Source organism: Amblyomma americanum, chromosome 3, assembly GCF_052857255.1.
Source record: "Amblyomma americanum isolate KBUSLIRL-KWMA chromosome 3, ASM5285725v1, whole genome shotgun sequence".
Classification (NCBI taxonomy): domain Eukaryota; kingdom Metazoa; phylum Arthropoda; class Arachnida; order Ixodida; family Ixodidae; genus Amblyomma; species Amblyomma americanum.
Window position 1 is genome coordinate 82,712,851 of NC_135499.1, and position 27,587 is coordinate 82,740,437.

General features: G+C 46.8%; 1 protein-coding gene across 1 annotated transcript; it reads right to left on the bottom strand.

The window, feature by feature from the left end:
- Positions 1–5,698: 5,698 nt before the first annotated feature.
- On the bottom strand, positions 5,699–27,354 carry LOC144123863 (atlastin-1-like). The gene is made up of 4 exons (XM_077656590.1): positions 27,079–27,354; positions 26,810–27,022; positions 23,983–24,159; positions 5,699–5,977 (listed from the first exon to the last, which is right to left on the bottom strand). The coding sequence occupies exons 1-4, from the start codon at positions 27,352–27,354 to the stop codon at positions 5,699–5,701; spliced, it is 945 nt and encodes a 314-aa protein (XP_077512716.1).
- Positions 27,355–27,587: the final 233 nt, after the last annotated feature.

Below are 27,587 nucleotides of genomic sequence, written 5' to 3' on the forward strand. Positions count from 1 at the left end.
GGATCAATATAAGTGATGAAGGCCACCTTGACAAACGCGACCGATGAGGGTGCATAGTCCGAAAGGCTGTATAATATAGAAAAATGAAATAACAATTGGTTTTGACGAAAGGAAATGACGCAAAACTGTCTCTCATATCTCGGTGGACACCTGATCCGCGCCAAGAGAAGGGATAAAGGAAACACTGAAAGAAGGAATGACGAATGAGGTGCCGTAGTGGAGGTCTCCGGCATAATTTCGACCAGCTGGGGACCTTTAACGTGCACTGACATCGCATAGCACATGGGCGCCTTTTGCGTTTCGTCCATCGAAACGCGGCTGCTGCGGTCGGGCACTCCGGCTCAGCAGACGAGTGCCTTAACCACTAAGCCAAGGCGGTGGGTACTTATATAAAGCGCCGAATAGAAAAAAATCAAAGAGTTAAACCTCTACACGTTTGTATACGTCAAAACATTCACTTCCTAATGCTGCTCTGACTCCGAATCCAAGGTTAGATTCTGCATTTTATCTGGCAATGGTGAATTTGTTCACGCCATTCTGCCGTCAGCCTGACACTACGTTCACTACATCCCATTACACATCACGGCCTCAAGTGTACCATTGCGCTTGCGGACGCTGCGCCCAATGATGAACGACGGTGACAACGAGGATGGCGAACGTGCGTACCAAGGTTCGGCGCACGACCTTGTGTTTGGACAAGCACCACACCACCTTCACCAAGCTCCGAACAAGCCGCGACCGCATAGCGCATAACTGAACCGGGCTTGCGTGGTATGAAAAATGAGTCGCGCGTTGACGTCGCAATTTGGCAGCAACATGGCGATTTTGAAATATTGACGGCCGCTCAATCCTGTCCCCCGCGTTCTGCTCTTCCTTTTGCCAGACGCCCATTTCCTCGGCAAATCGACAGGCTGGGTATGTTCTACTGCATATGCTCCTTTTCGGGTTCTCCGAGCGTGACCGCGGCGCGCGGAATGTTGCGCGCAGCACATGCGCGACAGAGGTTATGAGCTTCACCACTGCACCGACAGAGAGAGCCACTCTCCGTACCCGCGCCTTTCGCGGCGCTCAGCTCTCTCCCATTGGTGGAGTACTGTTCAAGGCGCGTTGTTTGCCTACTGCGGCGCAGCGTTGCGGCGTCTTGAGTGATGACTCCCGCCGCGGCGGTCCGGCGGCCACGTTACGGCGCTTCGCGGAACTGCGCGGTGGCATGATCGACTGCGCGACGCGCGGCATATATATATATATATATATATATATATATATATATATATATATATATATATATATATATATATATATATATATATATATATATATATATATATATATATATATATATATATATATATATATATATATATATATATATATATTGTTACGCCGCGGAGTTCGAGAAAGAAGAGGAGAGAGGCGCGGACAGTCTGATCTGGGCTCTGGGCCGTCGGCGACCAGCTTTCATCCACCGAGCTTTCACCTATATTAACACGTTCACTGCGTAGCCGCTTATAATAGTTTTGATTTCTGTGCGTCGTGGCCCACCGGTGGGTCACCCGATGGTTTCCGCTGGTGCGGCGTGACACACCGGTGGGGCACACTTCTGAGGCTGTTTTTTTTCCGCCTGCTGAAAGATGGCTCTACTGGCATTTTCAGTCACAGCTGGTGCGGGCTACTTTAATCATGTATGCTAGCGCAGAAAATCATCACGTAGATCACTTGGCCCGTGCATTTCCAGGAAGTTGCTTCCCATGGGGCCGCATTTTATAAGAATCCATTGTGCATTTTCCGCTCCACTTCGCGTGACGTAAGCCTGACGGAATCATCAGACGAAAGCAGCAGTCGACCAATCACAAAAATGAAAAGCAGCAGATACCCGCGTTGACGATAGCCTTCGCCATTCGTTGCGCACTGTGGTTCAATATGGGCTGCAAGGTGCATCCAATAGTGAGGTCCGGTCGCCAATGAGCCAGTAGTCCGGTCGCTTCCCACGGAACGGCAGGGCTACGTCATCGAACAATAATGACCTGACGCAAAAGACCAAATGGATCATAAAAACAAAATGAATAATGAATCCTTGTAGCATACGGCATCTGGAGAATTTATCGAGTCATTTATTACCGCGACGCTGCTCGCTTCATCCCCAGTGAACGCGACTGAAGCGCGTTCTCAAGGATGTCCGTGAAAAATGGCGCCCTTTCTGTCTACAAAATTTCTGCTTTATGTAACTAGAGCGCGACCAAGAGTTTCGGTCATTCTGGTCCGAACAAGTGCCCGAGGCGCTTATGGCTCTCGCACGCTCGATTTTTCTTTCTTTTCCTGGGCATGCACAAGTTTCCACAATAAAGAGTTTGCGTTTTGAAGCCGTTGCCTGCTACGTTTACTACCCACCGACCAGCTCCCCTTTGTGGGGCAACGCCACGTGACCCTGCGTTTCAGCATTCACTAAGCATCAGGGCTCAAGAACAAGACCTCGAACTCGACATTTTATTGAAGTACTTCCAGAATAATTTTCGGAAGAAAAAAAACATTTCAAATCACAGCATTTGCAACTAAACATCTTACGTGCCACCAGCTCACGATGTCTAAAACGTAGTCTATGTTCAGGAGTTCTACTCGTGCAGAAGATTGAAACATGGCAAACACATAAATGGCCTTCCCGCGCAGTTTGCGCAAAATGTAACAACTTTCTTCGCCATTACCCTTTCCTGCTCTGTACTTCTGCGAGCTGTCGGCGATGCGTAGCATCCAGTACATCTCCTTCGGACAGACCGTGCAGGTCCATCGGCCTTTTCCAGCGTATGGGCGCGCTTTGTTCCGCGTGTCCTTTCGGTCTCAATCTGAGATGTAGCGAAGAGTGCGCGTGCCAACTCCACGCGGAATTCGATGACTGGCGACATTTTACTGTCCACCGTTGAACGGACAACCCATGCGTTCAGAACTGCAGTTTTAACGATGAGCTCCACCGCAGCTTTCCTATAACACTTGAGCCCTTTCCGTAGGCAGGAGTAGTAGGACGTCATTTGGTCAATGTAGTCTACGCCCTTTTTCGCCACGTTGTAGTCGAGGACTGTGCGCGGTTTCATGTTCGGCTCACTCTTTCTCGTTTTTTTTTCCTGTATCAACAAGGCTGGCGTCATGCTCAGCAACCGTTGTCATCATGAGAACGGGCCGTTTATCCAACCACTTCAGCACCTTTACGCCGTTGTGGGATTCAAGACCAACGACTTCCCCTTTTTTTATTGTAGCTTGTGTAACTTCTTTCGTAAGCCCCTTTCGGTTCGATCGGAGAGTGCCACATAAAAATGTATCATCTTTCAATAGGCGTGACGCAAGCGGCATGCTCGTGCAGAAGTTGTCGACAAAAACTGTGCGGCCACAGCCGGTGAAGCCAGCCATCAAATTTACTACTACTTCTTCGGCATGCCCCATGCCCGCTATGGCGCCAGATTTTCCGGCATAAATTTGCACTTTCAATGTATAGCCCTCCTTCGTGCGGGCCTTGTATAGTTTGACTCCATACTTGTGGGCTTTACCAGGGATGTATTGCCTAAAGGCGAGGTGCCCACGCCACGGAATCATCGTTTCGTCAATGACAATCTCTTTGCCTGCATGGCTCCAACACTGAGCAGAAATTGCGATTCATTTTTTCCATCAAGGGTCGAATACGATAGAGACGATCCTGCTGTGCGCTCGGTTCCTCGTTATCTGCGAAATGCCAGAACCTTAGTAGCAGCAGAAACCGGTCGCGGGCCATGTTCTGGCGAATGCAGTTTACGCCGTAGAGATCGCTTCTTGCCCACTAGTGCTGCAGATTAGGAAGCCTCACTAGACCCATGCAGATCAGTACACCAACGAACACTTTCATTTCTTCCACGTTTGTCTCAGTCCATTTCTTCACGCGTGATTTCTCTTGTAGGACGTTCCAGTCTATGTACTGCTTCCATACCTGTTTGTCTCATGAACCATCATGTCCCAAATGCCGTGAGTCAAAAGAAGAGAAAACAAGCTGAGAGCATCGTTGCTAGTAAGGAGGCTAATTAGCACAGGATGTCTCGAATACGACATCGCCCTAACTCTAGTCGTGATCGCATTCCAGCTTTCGGCACGTAATGCAGCCTTAACATCACCATTTTCCGAATCCTCAGATACCGCTTCACCGCAAACGCTTCACTCACCATCCTACAGTTCAGATGAACTTTCCAATAACTCTTCGAGACTGTCATCGTCGCTGCTTGAACACTCAACGTTCGCTGGAGCAGAAGTTGTGCCGCACGAAGCGGATGGCAACGTATTTGGGCTGCCGTGTGTCCCGGCAGATCCGCTTCCACCGCGGGGTCTTTTCTTCCGGTTTTCTGTACCTACGTCGAATTTTCGACAGTCCATCACGATTTTTGAATGCTCCTAAAAAATGGAAAGCACAAAGATGAGGACCACGAGGCGAGGCACTGAGAGTGAGCCAAGTTATTGCGAATAGGACAGACTAATTCTTCAGCTGAGCTCTTGCACACATTTTGAGCGCTTTTCAAAAGTACGTTGCGCACGTGGAAAGCGCCCGAACAAAAGGCTGGAGCGGGTAGCTGGAACTTTTTCTGCGCTGTTTCCTGATAGCCGTCAGCTTTATCATCAGATGCATTGCAGGTGTCAATGTCAATAAATACACGCGTGATTTATATCTCTACCGCCATCTGTGATATGATAGTGGAAACGTATTTTCATGCATTTGTGGCAACATATCGTCGCTGCACTGCAAGAAACGCCTCGTTGTTAGCGTCAACACGGCTGGACTGCGTTGCGTGACCCACCGGTGGGCCACGGCGCAGTGAACGTGTTAAAGCCATTTCATCCGCTACATTTGGTGCTAGGTGCTGGGTAAATACGTCCTGGATTCGCCAGTACCTCGTCGCAACCACCGTGTAGCAGGTTTGCCACCTTTCTCGCCTCAATTGTTCCTCCCAATTCCTAGCACGTAAGCGACGCAGACTCGGGTACAGCGACCTGACCAATAGACGGCCTTGCTCCATCAACGAGAGCCGCGTACGTTCCACGGCGAGACCGAGAGGACGTTGAAGAATGGCTTCGGTATTATGAAAGGTGCAGCAAGTACAACCGTTGGAACTCTACCGCCCCCTTGTACAATGTCGTTTTCTTCCTTGCTGGCACGGCTCTGACTTGGTTTGACAACCACGAGGAAATTCTCACTATACCTGGAGCCGATTTGTCGAAGAAATCAGCAAGTCCTTCGGAGACACTCTTGCGAAGAAGGAACGCGCTGAGCAGCAACTTTATCAGAGAGCCCAGCTGCCCGGCGAAACATGCTCGCGGTACATCGAAGAAATTTTGAAACTTTGCCGCACTGTCAACCGGCAAATGCCAGAAGATGATAAGGTCGGACACCTTCTCAAGGGGATTGCTGAATACGTGTATCACTTTCTCATTTCACGCGACACCCTTGATACGGTTGCAGATGTCACAAAGCAGTGTCGTGCATTTGAGGCGCTTAAAGCACGCCGGATAGCGCCCAAATTCGGCCGCCTCTCGAATGTCACAACCGTCGCCAGCATCGACGTCCCCGACCCCGAAGACACCGCTTCTATAGTCAGGAGGATCGTACGCGAGGAGTTGGCTGCTCAGCGGCCACGTACAAATTTTGATGTACTTTACCAAGAGCCATCGAGGTCGGTGCCATCATGGGAACAGCCTACGCCATGGACTGCTGCCCCAAATGGCAACGGACCATGTTACACCACCGGCTCTGAGCGGACCCGGCAATCGGCGTTGCACCCTTATTTCCAGCAGCGTCCGTCCCATCCTGGTGAAGTGCCTCGTGGTGCGCCCCGTCGCGTGTCTGTCGCCTCTCCTCAACCTCCAACGGATCCTGATATGAGCTACCAGAGCCGCCAGCCGCCCATATGTTACGGCTGTGGATGCAGCTGACACATCTCCCGCTTTTGCCCACGTCGACAACTTTCTCGACCCCCTGCACAACGCGCACCACGCTTCAGGAATGACGCCCAGTGGGAGTGGCCACCCGCTAGCTTCTATCGGCCTCCTTCTCTCCCCCCCCCCCCCCCCACCCCCCCCGAGGTTCACGCAATGACTCCCCTGTCTCCGATCGCAGTATCACTCCGCCGCCGCAGCGGCAAGGCCGTTCACCATCCTTACGTCGCCGCTGCGTTTCTCCACCGCTGGGAAACTAGGTGGTGCGACCGATGGAGGTAAGGTCGCCGGACGGTAAATTTCGAGAATACCTCTGCCTATCATCATGTTAAAGAACAAAGTGTCAGTGTGTGTTGACAATGTTGAGACGGATGCTTTGGTTGATACTGGTGCCGCTGTGTCAGTTATGAGTCTTTCATTTAAGAACCGCCTTGGACACAAAGTTATGTTTGTGTGGGACAGAACTGGTACGTTTTGTGGAGTTGGGGGGTGAAACTTTAGTTCCGGTTGGCCTGTGCTCGGCTTCAGTTGTACTAGGTGACGAGTGCTACAGAACAGAATTCGTTGTGCTGAGACGTACCGCACATGACGTTATTTTGAGTGTTGACTTTTTGCGCGAGTGTGGTGCAACGCTTGACTTTGGTAGCGGTGAGATTTCTTTGAAGTCGAACACTATTCCGGCATTAGTGGATAACCTGTCCCGTTATCATGGAGTTCTCTCCCTGACAGAAGATGTGCTACTGCCTCCGATGACGGCAACATTTGTGCCCGTGAAATCATCGGACCATTTCTTGGGAAGACACTCAATAGTCGTTGAGCCAGATGTTCAGAACGGGGCGAAGAAAAATGTGTTGGTGCCACGTGCCATCCTGGAGGCAGTGGGTGGTCATGCACACCTCCGGACTGTGAATGTGTCAGAAGAGCCTGCTCGTCTTCCTTCTGGTCTAGTACTCGCGAGATTTGAGAACCATGTGAACCCCACCATTGAAACTATTTCTCATTGCAGCGGGCCGCGCAAGCAAAATCTGAATATGGTGCTGCGCTTGAGCGCATGGTCAACAAACCGCTCCCGTCTAGTGAACGCCATACCCTGAAGGACATTTTGACGGCTCATATCCAAGTATTCGACTTTGCCTCCAACGGATCTGGTAGCCATTTCCCTGCCTCTCGACTGCAGCATAAAATTGACACTGGAAGAGCACCCCCTATTCGCCTGAAACCTTATAGAGTATCTCCGAATGAGCGCAACTTAATTCATGAACAGGTGGACGACATGCTGCAGAAAGGAGTTATGCGCGAGTCTTCTAGTCCGTGGGCCGCACCTGTGATTCTAGTCCGCAAAAAAGACAATTCTTGGCGATTTTGCGTTGACTACCGTCGTTTAAATGCGTTGACCAAGAGAGACGTGTACCCGCTACCTCGCATTGTCGACGCCGTCGATTGTCTGCATTCCGCGTCATATTTCTCTTCCGTTGATTTGCGATCTGGCTATTGGCAAATTCCCCTGCATCCATCCGACCGTGAGAAGACAGCTTTCGTAACCTCAGATGGCTTGTACGAATTTAATCTGATGCCGTTTGGTTTGTGCAATTCCCCCGTGACATTCGAGCGCTTTATGGACTCTATCCTTCGCGGGTTAAAATGGTAAATATGCATGTGTTATCTGGTTGATGTCATCATTTTCGGCAAGACCTTCCAGGAGCACAATGCCAGACTGCGTGTTGTTCTCCAATGCATCGGCAAAGCGGGACTCATTTTGAACTCTAAGAAGTGCCATTTCGGGGGCCGGCAAGCTCTAGTTCTTGGCTTCCTCATCTGCAAGGATGGCATCAGGCCCGATCCGCAGAAGATCGCTGCAGTCCGCGATTTCGAAACTCCACGCGCCCTGAAAAGCCTTCGGAGCTTCCTGGGACTCTCTTCTTATTTTCGTCGTTTCATTGCTGGCTTTGCGCAAATTGCCCACCCCCTCACACATCTTCTGCATAAGGATTCGCAGTTTGTGTGGACCCCTGAGTGCGAGTTCTCGTTCCATCTCCTCAAATCTTCTCTCTCTTCAGCACCCCTCCTGCGGCACTTCCACCCTTCTGCTGTGACGGAGGTTCACACTGACGCCAGCGGCGTCGTCGGTCTTGGGGCAGTACTTGTCCAGCTGCATAGTGGGGCTGAGAACGTTGTTGCCCACGCCAGCCGCACGTTAACAAAATGTGAGCGTAACTACACTGTCACCGAATTGGAGTGTCTCGCAGTTGTGTTCGCTGTGCACAAGTTCCGACCCTACTTATATGGACGCCACTTCACTATTGTCACAGACCATCATTCTCTATGCTGGCTCATCGGACTTCGCGATCCATCTGGTCGTCTGGCGCGCTGGGCACTGCGCTTGCAAGAATATAACATTGCTGTCTCGTACAAAAGTGGCCAACATCACGCTGATGCAGACTGTTTGTCCCGCCACCCATTGCCGACTTCAGTCGCCGATGAAGACTGTTTCGACGGATGTTTAGCCTCGCTCGCGCCGACCTTCCCCAGTGAGGCGACCTTTCGGCACGAGCAACGTCGCGACCACTCACTTCAGCCCTTTATAGCAGCGGCAGAAGGAGGAGTAGATTCAACGCACTTTACTGTCAAAGATGGCATTTTGTTCAAGAAGAACTACTCCGTTGATGGTGCTTCCCTGCTTTTGGTCGTTCCGAAAAGTCTCCGTCGGCAGGTTCTGCACGCTATGCACGATGACATCACATCTGCACATCTACGTTTCTCTCGCACTCTGCACCGACTTCGCCAGCGTTTTTATTGGCCGGAAGTTGATAAGAGCACCAAGCAGTACGTTGCAACATATGAAGAATGCCAACGATTTAAGCCACGAACCATCCCGCCGGCCGGTCCTTTGCAGCCCGTCAAGCCACCCACTTCCCCTTTTGAAAAAGTTGGAATTGACCTTCTAGGTCCTTTCCCAAAGTCTTTTGAGGGACGCCGCTGGGTGATTGTGTGTGTAGACTATCTCACCAGATCCGTGGAAACCGCCGCTCTCGTTACCGCAAAGGCTGAGGCTGTTTCGACGTTTCTCCTACACACTGTTATTCTTCGCCATGGCGCACCCCGTGTTATAATAAGTGATCGTGGAAAGCAATTTACTGCTGATGTCGTGGAAGAAATGCTCCGGCTTTGTGGATCGGACTACCGACACTCCACACCCTACCACCCGCAGACCAACGGTCTTACCGAACGCACCAACCGCACTCTGACGACAATGTTGTCCATGTACGTCTCGTCTGATCATCGAAACTAGGACGCAGTGCTGCCATATGTGACGTACGCTTACAACACTGCCAATCATGAGGTCACCGGATATTCTCCCTTCTATTTGCTTTATGCCAGAACTCCCCGTGTTTTTCTCGACACGATCTTCCCGTTTTCCCCCAAAGAAAACGAGTCGGTTGGCCAGATACTATGCCGTGCCGAAGAAGCCCGTCGTATAGCCCGTTTACGTACCCTGGCCTCGCAATGCCGTTCGAAAGAACATAACGACCTGCGTCATCGTGCCGTGACTTACTCTCCAGGAGACTTTGTCGGGCTGTGGACACCAATCCGCAAAAGAGGGTTGTGTGAGAAGTTACTGTGCAAGTACGATGGCCCCTTCGTCGTGTTGGACCAACTGACGGACGTGAATTACGTCGTCGCCAAAGTGACGACGGATAAACGCCGTTCCCGCAAGACACAAGTTGTTCATGTGGCTCGCTTGAAGCGCTGCCATCGCCGATCTACCTAACTTTCTCGGGGACGAGAATCATCTGCACCCGGGGAAATTGTTACGCCACGAAGTTCGAGGAAGAAGAGGAGAGAGGTGCGGACAGTCTGATCTGGGCTCTGGGCCGTCGGCGACCAGCTTTCATCCACCGAGCTTTCACCTGTATAAGGCAATTTCATCCGCTACAATATATATATATATATATATATATATATATATATATATATATATATATATATATATATATATATATATATATATATATATATTAATATGCCCATATGGCCCTGCATGAGTGGTTCAGTGTGGTCCTCATTTCTATGTGCTATAGTCGGACACTTGCGATGTTACCTCTTCGGTTCATCGAAGGTTAAATTGAAACTGAAGAAACACAAATGAAGAAATTTATAAGATACTTCTGCAAAGCCCCACGTTGCATGAAGAAATTGATAGGCTGATGCCTAAACACCAATTAGTCTAAACACCAATTAGCCTGTTTAGGAGTAAAAAGGGAGAAAGCACTCCCTTTTAGGGGCAAGGTGTGCTGCCCAAGCTGTGGGGAAGATTTCCATAATAAAAGTACGAACCACTTACGGTTGGCAGAGCAAAAAAAAAATCCATCTCCTAAACATGAAAAGTTCTCACATTTACGAAGATTGCAATCGTGCTTTCAACTTCTTTTATTTGTTAACCTTCAGACCACCGGCGCTGCACTTAAAAGCCTCCTCCCATTTCTAACTGCATCAACTTACAATGCTTTGCAGCGGAAATATGGCTTCGTTGCCAAGAGTAAGCGTTCCGTATATTCAGTAATCGAAACTTACTCCGGAACTTGGACAGCTTTTTCTAACTCCAGAAGGGAGTGCTCTAGACGACAGCTTGCTGCTTTTTAGTCCCATATAGGCTTTTTAATGTTTAGAGAGAAACGACACTCCTGTAGGTTTTAAGGATAAAATACAGTCGATGCCGGATATATCGAACTGAACGGAGGTGCTCGAAAAAATTATATATATCGACAATTCAATGTGTAACAGTTGCAATACATAAGCATACCAGCACACCAGATGCAGCAATACAGCGCACCCAATCTATAGCGACGCGGTTCTTGCAGCGACATGCTGCGTGCTGGCAGGGAGCAGCCGCTAGATATTGGTGCGCCTTACCTACATCGCATCGAAACGGCAACGGACGTATTTTGTAACTAGTGACTGCTTATCATAAGATGTCTACTTCTTTATCCAGTGTGCTATAAATAGAATACTCTCTCATAAAAATGTAGGTATACAGTTGGTTTCCGCGGCGTTCTTGAGAACAAAGCTAGATTTTAGTCGCCACATGACAGTGATTGGGCGTGAAAAATTGGTACAAGAGACCGAAGGCTACCGTCAAGCGCACCGCACGGCTAGTAGTTGCCCAAGGCAGGCCCTGAGGTACAACGGCCAGCAGATGCCAAAGGCCGCTTGCGAAAAAGCGATCAAAGAGTGGACAAGCGTCACTTGCATAAGCATGGCCCGACGGAATAAGAGTTCGATATACTGCTTAACTTTCCCATACTTTTACAAGGAATTTTCAAGAGGACAATGTGTATGTTCGGTATAGGCAATAATTCGAAACATCCGGGTTCGATGTATCCGGGCTCACCAGTAATACAGTTTTCTGCTTAACAACACGGGTTTGTTTAGCCTGTCTTGTACATAGAATATTGTTCTTTCTCGATGTCCTAATTCAGGTTAATAAATGATGCGTTTTTTATTTTCTCCAATTCTTCTAAATTTAGACCACCTGGGAATTTTTACCGTGCACTGACATTGCTTACAGCATGGGCGCCTATATCTTCTGGGTCTGTATTGAAGTGCTAAAAAAAAGGCATGTTCTTACCTTCCCCCATCACGAGGGAAGGAAAACTTGACAACGTCCCGACACAGGGAACGGAGCGAAATTACACGTAGCAGGAAAGTAGTCGTCCGCTCGCCGATGTACAAATACAACTAACTTTCACTTACTACGAATAAAAGTGACATTTGTGCAAGAAAATGCAAAGGTTGTTGTTTTTTGTGAGCAAAAGGGCACGCAGGAATTACTCTCCTCTCGGTGGAAAAGTCTTGAGAGGAGGGGTGAAGAAAGGAATGTAAGGAGGCAGAGAGCAGGAGGCACCGTAGCGGAAGGCTCTGGATTAATTTCGACCACCTGGGGCTCTTTAACGTGCATTCACACCACGAGGCACACTTTTCCATTTTGCTTCCGCCGAACTACGACCTTCGCGGCAGGAATGATAGCCTTACGTTCATGTGTTTAGTTATTCCTTTCGGTGCCTGCGCTTATTCGATGCGCTACTCCTTGACGCCGTGGCACTGTTAACCGACAACATCCCCCAACGCTCTGATAATTGCTTCTACCCGCCCGCTATGACGGTCGCGATGCGATTGATTACCTTTTACTAACGACCAGTATACAGATTGTATCAACAGAAACGTCTGCATCATCAACGGCAACCTAGTGACAAGAAAAGAAGCCAGACGTCCTTGAAGACAATAGCGGACGTCTTAAGCGGCGCCAATGACGGCATTCACACCAGATTCAAGACTAGACTGGCGGCGAGCAGCAATCTCGTCTCGCTGACGAACAGGCTGCAGGGTCAGAGGAATGGTATAGGTGTCGATTGCGCCGCCTGCATTAGCGAAGGAGGCCGCATGGTGCCAGTGTCGAGACGCCCCAGCGTCAATTGAATCTCTGTAGCAACGCCATCTAAGATAGGACGGTACGGCTCCAACGTGGCTTAATTTTCATTGGAAGTACTATTCAGTTCCCGTTTCAATTTCACGGGGACTGCTATTTCAGTAGCTATCCATTTCGGCATACATATCTGAAGCAGACTGTATACCGTTCGTACTAACGTTGGTTAATTCACGTATGTACGTACAGTCGTGAGCAAAAGTGGCGTAAAGATGTTATGGCCGATATCTCGTTCAGTTATCAATAGTGTCAGCACCTTAAAATATAGTTATCGCCACTGCGCTTGCATAATATCAAAGAGAGCTTTTCATCACTGATTTTATCAATCCTGATGAGGCACTAGTGGGGTCACACATTCTTCATAACGCGAGGCTACTGAATGTTGAAGCGGTAGCAACGGGTGCTGCAATGAAAACGCGCTCTTCGCTTCGCGCCGAGTGTCAGCTGCACACACACACACCATCGTACGCCGCGTCCCGAGGAGCATAGCCACATGAAATCCCCGTTTAATGTGTAGTCTACATTGCGTTAATAGCTCGAAGATAACTGAAATATGGTGGCTCACCTACATGACGATTTTCAAAAGCCGCAGATTGACTTGCTTGCACAGGTACTCGTGTCGTCTTCATAACCACTGCCGAAGTCACAAGTAGCTGAGGTCTTACGCACAGCGCGCACTTTACTAAAGCCAGCTTGCTGCCGCTATCACAACACCACTTCTGCGCTGCCTAGCGATCGGCCCATGTAGCAGTGGTGACGACAGAATTTCGTTTCCCTACGTCATGCGTACTCAGCCACTGCAATATAAGTCGTTGCGACAGTAGTCAGGGCGCCGTGGACCGCTTTTGATTTTCCAGCCGGCCAACACACAGGCTTCGTGGACAACACAGAGCCCTCTGGAGCACTGTTATCTGCTTAATGTCTGCTGCAGCGCGCTTCCCGGGCAGCGTACGGCTCTCGGGAAGCGGCAAAAGCCACGGGCTGCAGCATTCTGTTCGACGACCTCCGCCGAGTTATTCCGTTCTTTGCAGACGCGAGTCGGCCGAATTTGTTTTGGAAGCCCTTTTCCCTGCCTTCCGGTCTGCGGTCACCACTATGCATGGCAATATACTGCCGACAATTCAAGCGTGCGATTAACGGAAAAAAGGACAACAAAAAAACCCTCCTCGCCTCGCATTATCAGAGCTTCAAACGCCTCGTCGATAATTACGAAAGGCCGCCGTGGTGATAGCGCTCGGCTGATGATCCGAAAGACGCGGGTTCGATCCCGGCCGCTGCTGTCGCATTTCGATGAAGGCGAAATGCTAGAGGCCGTGTACTGTGCAATGTCAGTGCACGTGAAAGAGCCTCAGGTGGTCGAAATTTTCCGGAACCCATCACTACGGCGTCCCTAATAGCCTAAGTCGCTTGGGACGTCAAACCCCCATAAACCAAACAGTAATTCCTGAAGCTCGTTTGTGGTAAGCGCTACTGTGCGCGCCTGTCATGATCAGCAGTGGGGTTCGCTTTCGAACATCGAAGTACTGTTGACTTACGTCCCCAAACACCCGCCATTTTGTGATGATAGCACGATAAGAGAAATTGAGCTCGAACTGCGAACTTCCTTGTTGCCGGGCCTCGCTGGAACGAAGAGAACGCCGTGTATAAATATGCGGGTACTCTCGCTTAAGACGTTACATCTTCAGACAAAGAAGGAAAGATTAAAACCCGAGAGCTCCAGTTCCTCCAAAGCGCACTTGAATGACCGCATACGGCTAGAGCAGATCCCGGGTCGTTGCTATGGCAATGGTGGCAACCATGGCATCGTCTACACGGCAGTACGACGCTCAGGAGAGGCTGGAGATATAAAACGCAATCTCTCTTTGTGCTACAGACAAAGGAGAGGCCTTTGCCCTGCAGTGGGCGTATTCAGGCTGGTGATGATGATAATGATGACCCAAAACCTTCATCAAAGCAGGAGATTTATGGGGGGAGGTGATTTCAGCGGACGTGCCCCATTTGCGCTGTGCACTTCTTCGATGTTCATTCTTCGTAGAGAGAGAGAGAGAGAGAGAACTTTATTTAGGTGATTAATTCCCAGGAGACGGGTGGTCGGGGCCCCTAGTCCAGGGCTCTGCTGGCGGGAGCTGACTTGCGGACTAGCTGAATTATCGAGGCTTGCTGGCCCAGGATGGTCAAAATAATTAGGTTTCAATACATTTTTATTGAAAATTTCTGCACTGCTAGTTCAGCTCATACGTGATATTCTTTACGTGCAAGTTAAAACAACTCTTCTCCAGCATGTACTGAAATATTATGCAAATAATTCGGCGAGCATCAGCACATAAACTCTGAATTTAGCCCTTTTTATGTAAAATTCTTGATTAGACACAGTTTTGTTACGAAAACTTTATTTTTTCAGTAGTAGTTTAGGCTCTGTTTTTGAAAATGGTGCTGAAAAATCATTATGCTCTGAACTGGGGAGAAAAATAGTTACAACATAAATTGTGCTCAATCAGGAGCATTAAGGTGTTTCAACACAAATAAGAAAAATGTGAATAGCAGGTTTCTGCCACAAGCGATGATGTGAAAGTTTTCTTTTCATGTGTTCAAACTTCGGCATTGGAAAAGTAAAGTAGCTTGAACGTATGGGGTCTAAAATTCGTTCATGATTAGTAGCGACACGGTCGGGACAGACAGGGCCGAAAACAACACGACAACCGCTTTTCCTGCCGTTTCATGCCTGCGTCGGCCGTTTGGGTAGTAATAATGAATTTGGGAAGCAGACTAGCCGAACTAAACATTTACAGTTGAACGCAGCAGAGAGGGGCTAACTACCCTCATTACCATTGTCTTCTGGGTTCAGAATTCAGCCGATTTCGTCTTATCCTACGCATTCAATGATAAAGTGAAACTGCCCTGCCGAAAATTTCCGTACAACGGATAAAACGGATCCATACGTACGGAATTGTGGAACTACGGACTCCACAGTGTACGGGTATCCGCATTCATCCGTACTTGGCGGATACATATGGACCTCCGCCTGTTATGGACTCCATACAGTTGAACTGAATGAACTCCACAGCAGTCCGTAAGCGGTGGGCTCCACATATTTGTGCGGACTCCGCACTACCATGTGGATAGGGAGATTCAACCCGGATTACAAATGCACACTGTGGGAATGCAACAGCAAGCATGCAGCTTTTAGCAATATGAGGCAGCTATGCAGTCCTTCAAAAATATACGTCTTGAATATTGCTTGAAGAAGTAAAAATTCACGATGAGACTGAAATATGTAATATATAGACAAAATTTTGTGTGGGGTGCAGATTCGAGAAAAAGAATTATTTCTGCTTTGCCACAATATGCAGTCAGTAGGTATTTTTGCAGATGGAGCACGCATGTGCGCTCACGCTCCAATGATTTTGATTGTGCCTTGCTTCGCCTGAAGAAATATTTCTTTTTCTGCGAACCCACATCATGCAAACTTTTCTCGATATATGAATCTACATGTATGTGTTGACATGCATGAGCAGCACTCACTACCAGTGTAAGCGCTGCTAAAATGTACAGCTATACAAAGTACTTTAAATATCTTTAATTTATACATGCATATATGTAGCCGGAGCTCAATTTTTCAGAACCTTCAGCATGTCGCCGAGAGATCTAATAATGCTGCGCAAGCGCTCCTCCCTCGTCTTGCTGCTAGGATGCTGCTTCTTATGCACCTCGAAGGCAACTGAAAACAGTAAAAAATAACTGAATACACAAAGTTTTGAAAATTGATGCAATCTATGCACTTTTTATGATAAGAAAGATAAAAAAATGGACCCTTATAATTACTTTGCACTATACTGATTCAGAAATAACATGCTACACACTGTTTCTTGCACCATATGCTTTTAAAGGGTTACAAGCGTCGTCACCATAGCAGAGAAAGTTATTTCCCTATGGTTAGTTACAGGTTTGCAACTCAAATATAGAATCACCAAATAAACATCATTTAAAGTATTATGTGCAACTCCAAGGACCAAGTGTTTATGCATTAAAGTCTTCAAATATGTGAATCAGAAAACAGTACCATGCAGAGAAAATGCTTTACAATAAGTAACCTTACTTCGGAGAGCTTTGACTTTTTCAGGCGTAAGAGCCCACCTCTCTTGTAGCTCAGAACCTCCCTGTTTGTGCAGGAATCGGAGGCAGGGCCTACCGGTTATGCTCCTGTTATACAGCTCTTTCATACCCCATAGAGCCTTTCACATTTCCCACACAAAGAGGGAGTCCTTGGGCTGTGTCTGTAGGTTAGTCCATTTCCCTCTAGGGAGGGTCACCCCACAGGCTAAGTGCACCTAAAAAAATTTGAACATGTAAGGTCAGACACAATAAGAAAAAGCGCATCAAGTAAAATATTGCTTACTGATAATCAACAAAAACTGTTCTATGCTTCATACAGTGCTAATGTGAACCATAGTGCGTGCGGCAGCTGGGCTACGATAAATAATAAGAGGAAGTTATGAATTGTAGACCACAACAGTTCCGAAGCCTGAGGAAATGCACGCCATCAGTGCAGCCCAAAGAAGTTCCATTTTTCGCTCTTGTTTACAGATTCTCATAAAAACAGGTACCAAAAGTGCCTGTCACTATGACTGCTTTTGAGCTTCTTTTACGGGTGATACGCTCATCCAAAAGTTCTACACAAGCACATCCCTATTGTGAGCCAACTCCAGTTAAAGGGGCCATGACATGGTCGATCTTCATATTGCAGTTTTCTGCTTCAGTAACTAATGCAAGAGCTTATGATTCAACTCCGAAATTTGGCTGCGCGGGACGCGCTGTATATTCCAAAAAATACGATCGAAATTGAGACCGGGAGACCGGGAAAGCTCTCGTGACGTCACTAGCACATGCACTGAGCGACGTGGTCTGCTCTCGTTGCTGCAATATGCGCAGCCAGGTCTCATTTCCCCCTGTACTTTCGCGGGCGATCGAAGTAGCAGTCGTCCCCCATATATGAATGACTGGTACTGCAAAAGCGATAACAGTAACGCAGTTTTTTTTCGATATAGGTAGGGTCCGGTCACACTATAGGCCGATCCGACGGCGATCTACGGTCGGTGGGCTGATCGGTACACAAATGCCGTCGCTGACGCACTGGTCTGTCACGCTAGACCGACGACGACGCCAGCACGATCAACGATCGCGTATCGTAGTAATGTTAAAGAGCCAGCTTACTGGGAACCAGAAGAGAGTGGTAAGGGACTAGTTGGTATGACATTCTATAAACTTAAGAATTTTAAAACTTATTGGACCTCATGCTAGCCACGGCGACATACGCGATGTGCGTGCACCAGCGAAGATGTGCTTTCATTCGGTGCCTGCGCATAGAACCGATCGGCGATGCAAGCGACACGGGCAGAAAATGCCGCACGACGGTGCCGCTCGCCGCCGTCGTCTGGGCTTGTGCGGCCGAGCGAAGGCTTCACGCCCGGTGGGGCGACAGCCGGAAAAGCTGCTCTTGGGTACCTTACGCGTATCTAAAAAAGCGAAACAAGCGGCGGCATATCATATCTGCACACTTTGTTACTAATCAGTGAGGAGCTTTTGCCATATTCTTGAATTTCAGTTGACGGTGGACCGCCGGCCCCTTTCGTGACGAGGCCTAGAGAGTACGCAGGAATCGTGCGAGCGATTTCGGCGATTACGGAGAGCGAATTCGCAAGTTTTAGCGCCTGCAAATAGATGTCGAGCGTAGTTTTGGCTGCAGTGCCCTCAAAGCGACGACCGCCTACATCGCAGGACGCAAGTACAATAACGGGGAAGTGCCGATATGTGTGACCCGGTTTGCATAGCATGTGCAGAAGGCAGCCGGCAGCAGCCTTTGGCGTCTACTGTGGACACCAAATCTGGTTGTTTTCATTAATTCAAGTAATTTTCGAAAGTATTTTTAGCTAAGCCAATCTAAAATTAAATTTTGGTGACAGAGAATGCAGATACAATTAGCGGAAAGCGCCGGTATCCAACGCGAAGCGTTTCCCAAGCAGGCGATATAGTATCATCGGCGCTTATTGCAGTGGTATCATGGTGTGTATATGAGTAAAAGTGCAATTTGTGAGCAAGAGTACGTAATATTTATGATAAGGATAACCCACCAGGCGTTTTATGCCACGCAAACGAGCAGTACTGTTTGCGCACAGTCATGTAAACAACCACAGCGCGGGGCTGCAGTTGTAATCGTTGCACTCCTGGGGCACAATGCGCACGCACAGTAAAATGCTGTACTTTTATTTCGAAGCACTCATTTAGACGGCGGCGACTAGTAATCGGTGCGGACAGTGAAAACATTCGAGCCACGTAGGGTTTTGCAAGCGGCTTGGTTCCTGCAAAAAGGTTCTATCAGTCGAAGGAAATGTATGTTCGACTTACAAACGCGTACATGTAGCGCGGAAGTCGTCGCACTCGGCACTTTTTTCTGCTCCTTTCGTGCCTAAAGGTTACTGTAGTGCACCTTTTGATAATTTGAGTTTAATTATCGAGCGATGAATAGCGGACAAGAACCTGGTAGCTAGCTACAAAACGCCGCGGCTCTCGCGGCGCACATCGGCGAAGGCGTGCACGGCACGTGCCGCTTTTCACATACGGGAGCACTTGACTGCTCAAAGGAGACCCCACTCATAACATACGAACAGCATGCTTCTAAGCGTAAGTAATAAAGCAGGGGTCTATCGATTTCTGTTTCCTCAACAATCGGAAAGTGGGCGCCACGAGCACGTCCGCTTTCCCAAGGATCATTCTGCTCGCGTACTAAGTTGAACGCTTCCCAAAAGCGAACACGGAAAATGCATTTTATTTCCCTAGGCTAAAAGAAAAAACTTTTCGAGCGACCGCTGTCTACAGTGTGCATGCAAGCACCTCAACAGATCGTAACAGACGACGCGTGGCGGGTTTGCGCTCGTGACGTCAGCGATAAGAGATTGCCAGTCCAGCAAGCAGTTCACAAAAGAAATTAAAAAAAAATCGTTTTAAAAATATTTTCCGCAAAGAATCAACTGAAAATTGGGGGAATTGTAATTTAACCAGTACGGAATTAAAGGTGATAAGGAGGGTATGCGTGAAAATAGGCTGTCATGGCCCCTTTAACCCCCCTGAAACGAAATCCAAACGAAATATTTCCAATTCCCTGTTCTAGAGCTAGCCGTAGAAGTCAGCGCAACAAAGTTCTTGCTACAACGAACCATTTTTCAGGCTTGTTTTCACTTCAACAAATTTTTTTTTTCAGTGGAGCTGGGCTTGAAAATTCATTTTATGATAACATAGGCACAATTTACACCAACTGTTGTAAATTTTCGTACATCTCCAACACTAACAACAAAAAATAAAATTAATGAATGACGATTATCAGACTTGAACGTTCTTTCCAAGCTCTTCCTCACTGTCATGTTTTGTTAATTCACTTGATGGCCTGAACGTTATAACAATTCAATAAAGCTGTGAGTAAAAATGAAGATATCCATACCGTACCTCCTCGTTTTCTCTTCCCCCGTTCTGTACATCGCCTCCTCTTGGGACCCCTTGCTGCTCCTGGGCGATTGCCGATACTGTGGGCACAGAAATCTGCTCCTGTAAAAACAAAATTGTCCTTTCAGTTCCCAATTATTGTGCACAGGTATTCATCAAGAACTCAGCAAGTAAAGTGCACTATTATCATTTATTTAAATTTTAATCGAAGTTAGTCACAGTGTTAGGTTATGTGCTATGCAAGTAAATTATGTGACAGCACCTTAGCAATAAGCAGGCATGAGGGTTTAATATTGCGTAAAGAATGGCAAGGTAGTAAGCAAATACCTCTGTCACACTAACAAATTTCACTTCACTTTATTTTCCTTTAAGATCCCAAATGGGGTGTTGCATAAGAGGTGGGAAATACATGGCGCAGCGTTGACAGCAGTCATAAACGATGATGGGCTATTTATGGCAGCGATATGATAGGGAAGGCCGTTTCAGTCAGTTGCTACTCGACAGAATAATGAGTTGCTAAGACGTTGACACGGGCACGCAGCTAGGTGCAGAACTTGAAAAGGGTGACCGATGTGATGACTGTACGCATCGCATCGAAGTGACTGTGCGCATAGCGGGGTAGATCCGACAGGTTTTAGGACATTATTAGCATAGAAGGGACGCTACAGTGGAGCAATTGCCTGCAGAATAAGCAAGGCTAATCCCACCTGGAGCATTGAACACCTCAACTCAACTCATGGGATCTGCGTGGTGATGGTGCGCAGATGTAGGGTTCTTGTCTTAAATGTCACTAAATTAATGTCATTCAGTCTCTAGGTCCCACACGGTAAAAAATAATGTCATTTGCAAATGATGGTAATGACGATTGGACAAAAAAGATCAAATTAAAAGACATCAGTGGCCATAAAATTTGCTTGAAATTGATATGCACTGTTTATAAAGCTGATAATAACATTTCTGGGCAATATTGAGGCTTCAAATATTATTTCCGGCAATTCTGCTGCACATAAATTTAGCCATCAAAAGCCAAGTTAAGGACAAATTCAACCACAAATCTGATAAATGTAAACACACAAAATGGCTGACATGACACAGCAGTGTGCGGACCGTTGAAATAACTTCCAAAAGGTGAAGCGTTCAGTTACAGCTTTAAGTACTTCCCAGCCAAACGAACATCGAACGCCAGCCAACATTTACAAGCATGTCCCCTACAGAACTCGAGCATTCCCATTAGAATAACTTCTGAATTAATAGTAATAACCACCGATCTACGAAATGTATTTTTGAGGAGATGCCAGCTATCCGTCCCATCATTCTGTGTAGAGTAATTAAAATGGTATTCGCTCATCTTCTAAGGAAAATTAGTTACTGAAAGATAGATTACTCCATTCAAGCCCGTGACCACCCAAAACTGAAAAAAAACCTTGCATGACTGAATATGTGGCTATTAAATATAGAGTTCCTCATATGAAACCACTGGAGAAACAGAAACGTCAAGAGCAAAACTGTCAGAAAGGCAATGAGTTTCAGTGTAAACCACAGGGCAGTGCTTGGATGACACGAACGATAAGGAAGACTGAAAAATTTTAAGAATATTCGAGAAGTAACAGATCAACAGCACAATCAATTATTCCACACAATGCATTAATGCATCTTGCATGGGAAGTGCTGCCCAGGTAGTAATAACTAATAAGAGGATTTTTCACCACTGCAGTGAAAGACAGGACATATTTGACAGGGCACAAAGAATGTCCTGTCAAATGGCAAATTAAATTTGGAAACTGATATGCTGCATGCCATCTTGCATTCTGAAAACACAACAAAAATAAAAGACGCCGACCAAAAGAACGACGAAATAGATGTTTCGGCTACCACACAGGGCCTTGTTCACAATGAGGGTTGAACGAAGGTTAGTCGCCTTAAGTACCCTGCATGACAGATACCGGACATTTTGCGTGTACTGGGGCCAGAAAGCCATGTTTGCAGTGTGCGCTGTTGTCACAATAATCAAGGACTCAAGATAGAGCCGCAATATTCTGTCCTTATCTTTGGCAATCACACATGTTGTGGTAGGCAACTAGGTACGACGTGTTCGGCAAGTGCATTCAAAGCCAAACACTGATTATTCGCATCATTCTAGTGCTCCCAAAATCTTCGTTCGAAATCCCCTGACTCGGCGATGTACACAGATGAGCAATCAGCACAGGGGATAGCGTATACGATGGCTGGGAATTTTTCCTTCCCGAGGTTACTTTTCTCGAGTTTACGTTTCACGTGTACCAATTCACTTCTTAGCTTGTAGATTGGCCCATGCACAGTCTATACTTCGTAGCAACGTAATATACGTGCTAGTGTCTCCCTAACAACTCAGATATACAGGATCGCAGCTCACTTCTCGGCAACACAAAACCACTTGTCCTCATAGCCTAGAAACCCGTTGGCGGCAGGCAGGAAGAATGGAACAGTACGGGGCACGAGCTCTTCTATTGTCAAATTCGCGACTGTAATGAAAATAGAGGCCCCATTGCTGCTCCGCAAACCTGCTTGAATAGAACTTGCTCAAAAGTGAAGCAAGTATTCGAGAGACAGAAGACAAGAAACTGAGTCAAATCCTGTACCTCGATTTGAGACCTTTCTGGCAGTGTGGGGTCAGATTCAAGGGAAGCGGTGCAAACATCTACGGCACGATTTATCGGAACGCTTGTGGCACCTGAATAATATAAGCAATGGGCGGATGACTTAAATGCACTTGCCAAGCATGCCATACCTTCCAACCACAGCATCGAGTTGGCACAGGCACGTGTTACTGCCAAAGAAGAGTATCGCGGTTCTAGCTTGAGCTGCTGATTATTCAGACAACAGCACACACAATGTACTGCAACTATGGTAATCTGCTCCCAGTATATTTAAGGCGTCCGGGATCTGTCATGCGCCATACTTAAAAGGGTCATGACACCGATTTTCAAACTCAAGCTGCTTAATGCATTTTGATCAATACATCTAGTAACAATGGACAAAATATGTGCTCATTTCGTGCAGGAAGTAATTTGTAATTGAATCCTTTTAAGTTCACCTGAACCGTGTGGCAGTCAGGGAGCAATAGCGTGCTCGTGATCCATGCCATAAACTTACTGCCGCTTGCTTACAACTGAACAGCGCGTAAGGGAGTGGGTTGTTCGCTGTTCAGGCTAGGGTGCAAAGGGGTGAATTCACGACATCGGAACAAAGGCAACAAAGGCCTGTGTCATTCCCTTTTCGGTCTAGCTTCTGCCTGATCTTGGCGGCTTGACCATAGTATGTCACGGCCAGACCAGAGTATACGCGCACACTCTGCTCCGCACCAACTGTGCGCGCGGCAGTCTTGCAGCTGGCAACGGCACTGTCGGTTTATGACATAGCTCAGGCTGCTTCAATATGGCTGTTGCTACCAGGGGAGGAGCTTAGAGCCGATAACTCTAATTGAAATTGCCAGCCCAAATGAGCAAGTAGAGCTCTACATCTTTTCTAGGTATGCATAATAACGTTGTGGCTTGTACCTGCAATGTAAAACCACGATTTTTCGTTAGACCATGCCATGACCCCTTTAAGACGTCGATTCTAAATTTTGCCCTCGTTGTGAACAAGGCTCCCGTGTGGAAGCCGAAATGTCGTTGTCTTTGTTCTTTTGGTCGGCACCATTTCTTTTTTGTCATGCATCATCCCGACCAGACGGGTTTCCGTCGAACTCTTGACTTAAATATTCTAAAAACACACTGCCAATGTATGTTTCCACGGACTATAGATATGACCGCTAGTTTTCTTTTGTGAAAAATCGTCATTTAAATAAGAGCTTGTTTCCAAATGCAGTCAGGCCTACTTATAAAAGCCATATAGTCATAATGAACACTCAATTAAGATAAAACCACGAAAATATTATTCGGGGAAACGGGCTGATCTTCTACCTCTCTCACACTGGAAGACTTAACGTCATACTAACTGAACAACATCGGTGCACCATATACCATTAGGTCTCTTTCGGCGCTATACAGTAATAGTGGTAGTTAACTGTATATATCATGTGTGCCACTCACTTGCACTGGTAGCCCCTGCAGTGCTGGGCTCAGACTACTGGAGGCAGCAGCCTCCACTCCAGTTCGTCCAGCTGCAGCCAGCTCTGGCAGTCCTTTACCTGGCACGTGTAGCGCTTCAGAGGATTCTTCTGCTCCTAGCTCAGGCTCCCTCGTGACCGTTATGTCCAAGTTGCACACCTACAAGACAAATTGAAGACACCCTTGTATATGCAAGTATTGAACCTCACTACCTTTCACATACCTGCCGCTGTTCGCTGCACTGGCAGATTTTTCTTTTCTTCAGGTGTTCTTGCACCTTTCCTGCACAATAAAAGCACTTGTATTCATGCCAAACAGATGGCCTGGACACCCCGTCACCAGAAAAAAACCCAGTAATGATGAAAACAAAATCGCAAAATCTGGAGACAAAGAATGCGATTTGTGCGACATGTTAAACTGAGCGTTCACATAATAAATACTTCTCAATTTCTGCCATTACAGATGGCCTTTGTAATCTTTTTTTTGCACCCATAAGCAGATACTGCACATTCTGCTTGTGTGCAACATAAGAAACAAGCCTTTTTCTAAGCCTAACAAATCGAAACTCTCCTGGCCGCCTGTGGCGCCGCCAAGCATCGGTTTTCTATGCTTCCAACATTCAGGTTGTCTTTTGTCTGCCTTCCTTGTGTGATAAAAGTGCACTATCGGCTTTAAAACAAAACTTACTTCAATATTGAACTGCGCAACCTTCCTTTGTCAGCCTCAGAGATTCGCACCATATGTAGGCAGGAAAATTCCTCCCAGGTGCCGACTGTTGTCCTATGACGTTATCACGCTTGTTTTTGCGAGATTGGCCTGTGGCGGCGATACCTGTATTTTGGTTCTTGCTATTTTCTACTTTACAAAAACTTTGTTTTCATTAAGAGCGGCGTTTTTGTGATCAGGAGCTGGTATTCCATCGACACAAGCCAACTTCAATTTCTCCTCAGTGTCCCCTTAAGGTAAGCAAGGCTTCGGCATATCAATGCAAAGCGCTGAAAGTTGCAATAGGTCCCGATGGTGTTGCTTTCGACCGTCGTGTGCTTGGCTTTCAGGTGAGCAAGCTGAACCCCGGGCGCATATACATGTGGCCATCATTTCAGCCGCGCAGGCAACCTTCTTGCATATAAATTAGTGAGATTTGTTTAGAGGGCTGCAGTGGTGTGTTGGGAAACAAATCATTGCGCGCAAGTACTGCGTTAACGGACATGTATTTCGTTAGCACCCTTATTTATATGCAGCTTCGCTTCAGCGGAAAACTGCCCGTCAAATGCTGTAACTTTTTGTAAACTTCCGCTGTGTTAACAGTGCAGAGGACCACTCGAATGGCCCGACACAATTCTGCTCACGCCTCTACATTTCGTCGTGAGACAGCATCAAGTCGGGGCGCGTCATCGGAGGCGCGAGGCTGCGGGTAGCGCGGGTCTCTACAGTTTGAGGATTTATTTTTGGGACAGTGAAAGAAGAGAATTTAGGATGAACAGACACCCCTACGAAAAGCAGAAAAGGTAGAGAGGAAAAAATTTTGAAAGGCAGAGAGGAAGGAGTCAAGTTTATAAGTGTAACCGAGCTGAGCGATTACGATAATCACGCTAACTATCATAAGGTTGATTTTTATTACGGGCAGTACTAAATCGTTTTTTGTATGTCTGCAACCAATAGCCGAGCAGATGTTATCATTTAACATGGGATCAAGTGACTTATTCCTCGGCTTACATGGAATCTAGTAGACGCTTTAGTTCCATGTATGCAAACCCTTGTCTCAGGTGAATATACTATGATCACGCAATGCAGCAGCAGCAAGTTGTTCCTAAGACAGCTGGAATAGACATCTCAGTGATTCCGCCAACTGGCCTTCTTATCAACTTCAGTCTATGCACTGTCATGCACCTATAAAAGACCCCGAAATTGTGAGAGGCAGTCCAGATAATTACGAATTTAAGTCTAAAGGCAATCTGAACTGTCAATATATAAAGGTGAAATTGTTATATTTTAGTTTAAGGGAAATGTATAGACTGTCTATAGAAAACAATTTATTAAAAATTGATATAATCTGTGATCTATACGTATTTCACAGACCACATATAGGCAGAAGTATAAGGCTGTTATATAGAAATTGGTATATATTCTGTAGACTTTCTACAAACAAAATTCAGGCTGTTATACATTTTGCTCCATGCATAGTCTATAAAGAAAAGTCATTTAATAAGGTTATGTACTTCGGAATAGAGTTATTATCTATAGAAAAGAGGATATTGAGGGTGTTATGAACTCTAGTCTGCAAATAGCCTGTAGAATCTCTACAGATAAATAGAAAGGTCTAAAAGATGGTAATTGAGGGTATAATAGGCCTATAGAAAGCCTAAATACCGGTTTTATTCGGTTGCCTAGATAACCTTACTGCCCCTACAAGCTTCCATCAAGGTTTCCCTCAGTGTATACTTATTAGGAATGCCGAGTGCAGCAGCGTTGAGTGTTACCTTTCCCTCCCAGCTTCCGCACTCATCCTTAAGTAGCGCGTAAAAACAGCACAAGGCAGGAGGTGGGAGAAAAACACAAGAGCAATGTTTTCAGCATGAATCCTTACCAACTCCCACACCAAAAGTATAAATCCACACACACTCAGCCAGTTATTGTTCTTATTCCACAGTCACACTGCAATGCGAATAGAGTCATGGACACTCGTGCGGGCGTCTCAATGACAGTTTTGACTTTAAAACAGCTGGGTTCGCGCCCCATTTCTCTTTGGAGTTTTTTACACTTCTAGCTATGTCAAAAAATAGATAAAAGAAAACTTATTCACCAATACCTCTTGCGCCAGCCTGCCATACTCAGAGGAGAATTGCAAGTGCTGGAGATGGTCTTCCTGGATATTGCGAAAAATGTTGTAGACTAGTACTGAACTTATCATGATGCTCAGAGCAAAAATGGTTGTACATTCTTTGACTGTTGATTTGCAGTCGAAGGATCCTTGAGTGTCCATCAGCAATACGGCCACCTCCTCACCTTCCGGCGTGGTCACCTGCAAACGTAAAAGTCTGTAGCAAGCCTATTTTACCAAAATTATGTTGAACTGACCAAAAACGGAAGGCTCCAAAGCAGAATTCCTGTTGTCTGTCGTGTGCTACCTGGCTTCCATTCAAAACCGCCCAAAAGAATTCTGGGGTTGTCCAACCATTTGCTTTGGCACTGATTTTGAAAGAAACGAAGAAAAAATGTGAGCAGGAAGGATCTTCCCTGCCGGTAAGTTCCGGCTACCGAGACCACCATTACTGGCTTGTCCTTCACTCTATCGTCCAGTAGGATTGCTTCGAGCTGGCTTTCGTTGAGTGAGAAGCTGTCGTCGCCATTCATTTGGAGGATCTGCACCGCCTTCCCATAATTTTCATGGCATGCCATAGGACTCCCGCGAAAGCAGAAAATATTAGCAGTAGTATGCGATAGATAGATAGATAGATAGATAGATAGATAGATAGATAGATAGATAGATAGATAGATAGATAGATAGATAGATAGATAGATAGATAGATAGATAGATAGATAGATAGATAGATAGATAGATAGATAGATAGATAGATAGATAGATA

Excerpts from the sequence above, each read along its gene's own strand:
- LOC144123863 (XM_077656590.1), bottom strand. The coding sequence starts at position 27,354 with ATGAATGGCGACGACAGCTTCTCACTCAACGAAAGCCAGCTCGAAGCA. Across the intron at positions 27,023-27,078 it reads TTTGGAGCCTTCCGTTTTTG|GTGACCACGCCGGAAGGTGA; the intron begins GTCAGTTCAACA and ends TTACGTTTGCAG. Across the intron at positions 24,160-26,809 it reads ATGGCAGGCTGGCGCAAGAG|GTGTGCAACTTGGACATAAC; the intron begins GTATTGGTGAAT and ends TTTGTCTTGTAG.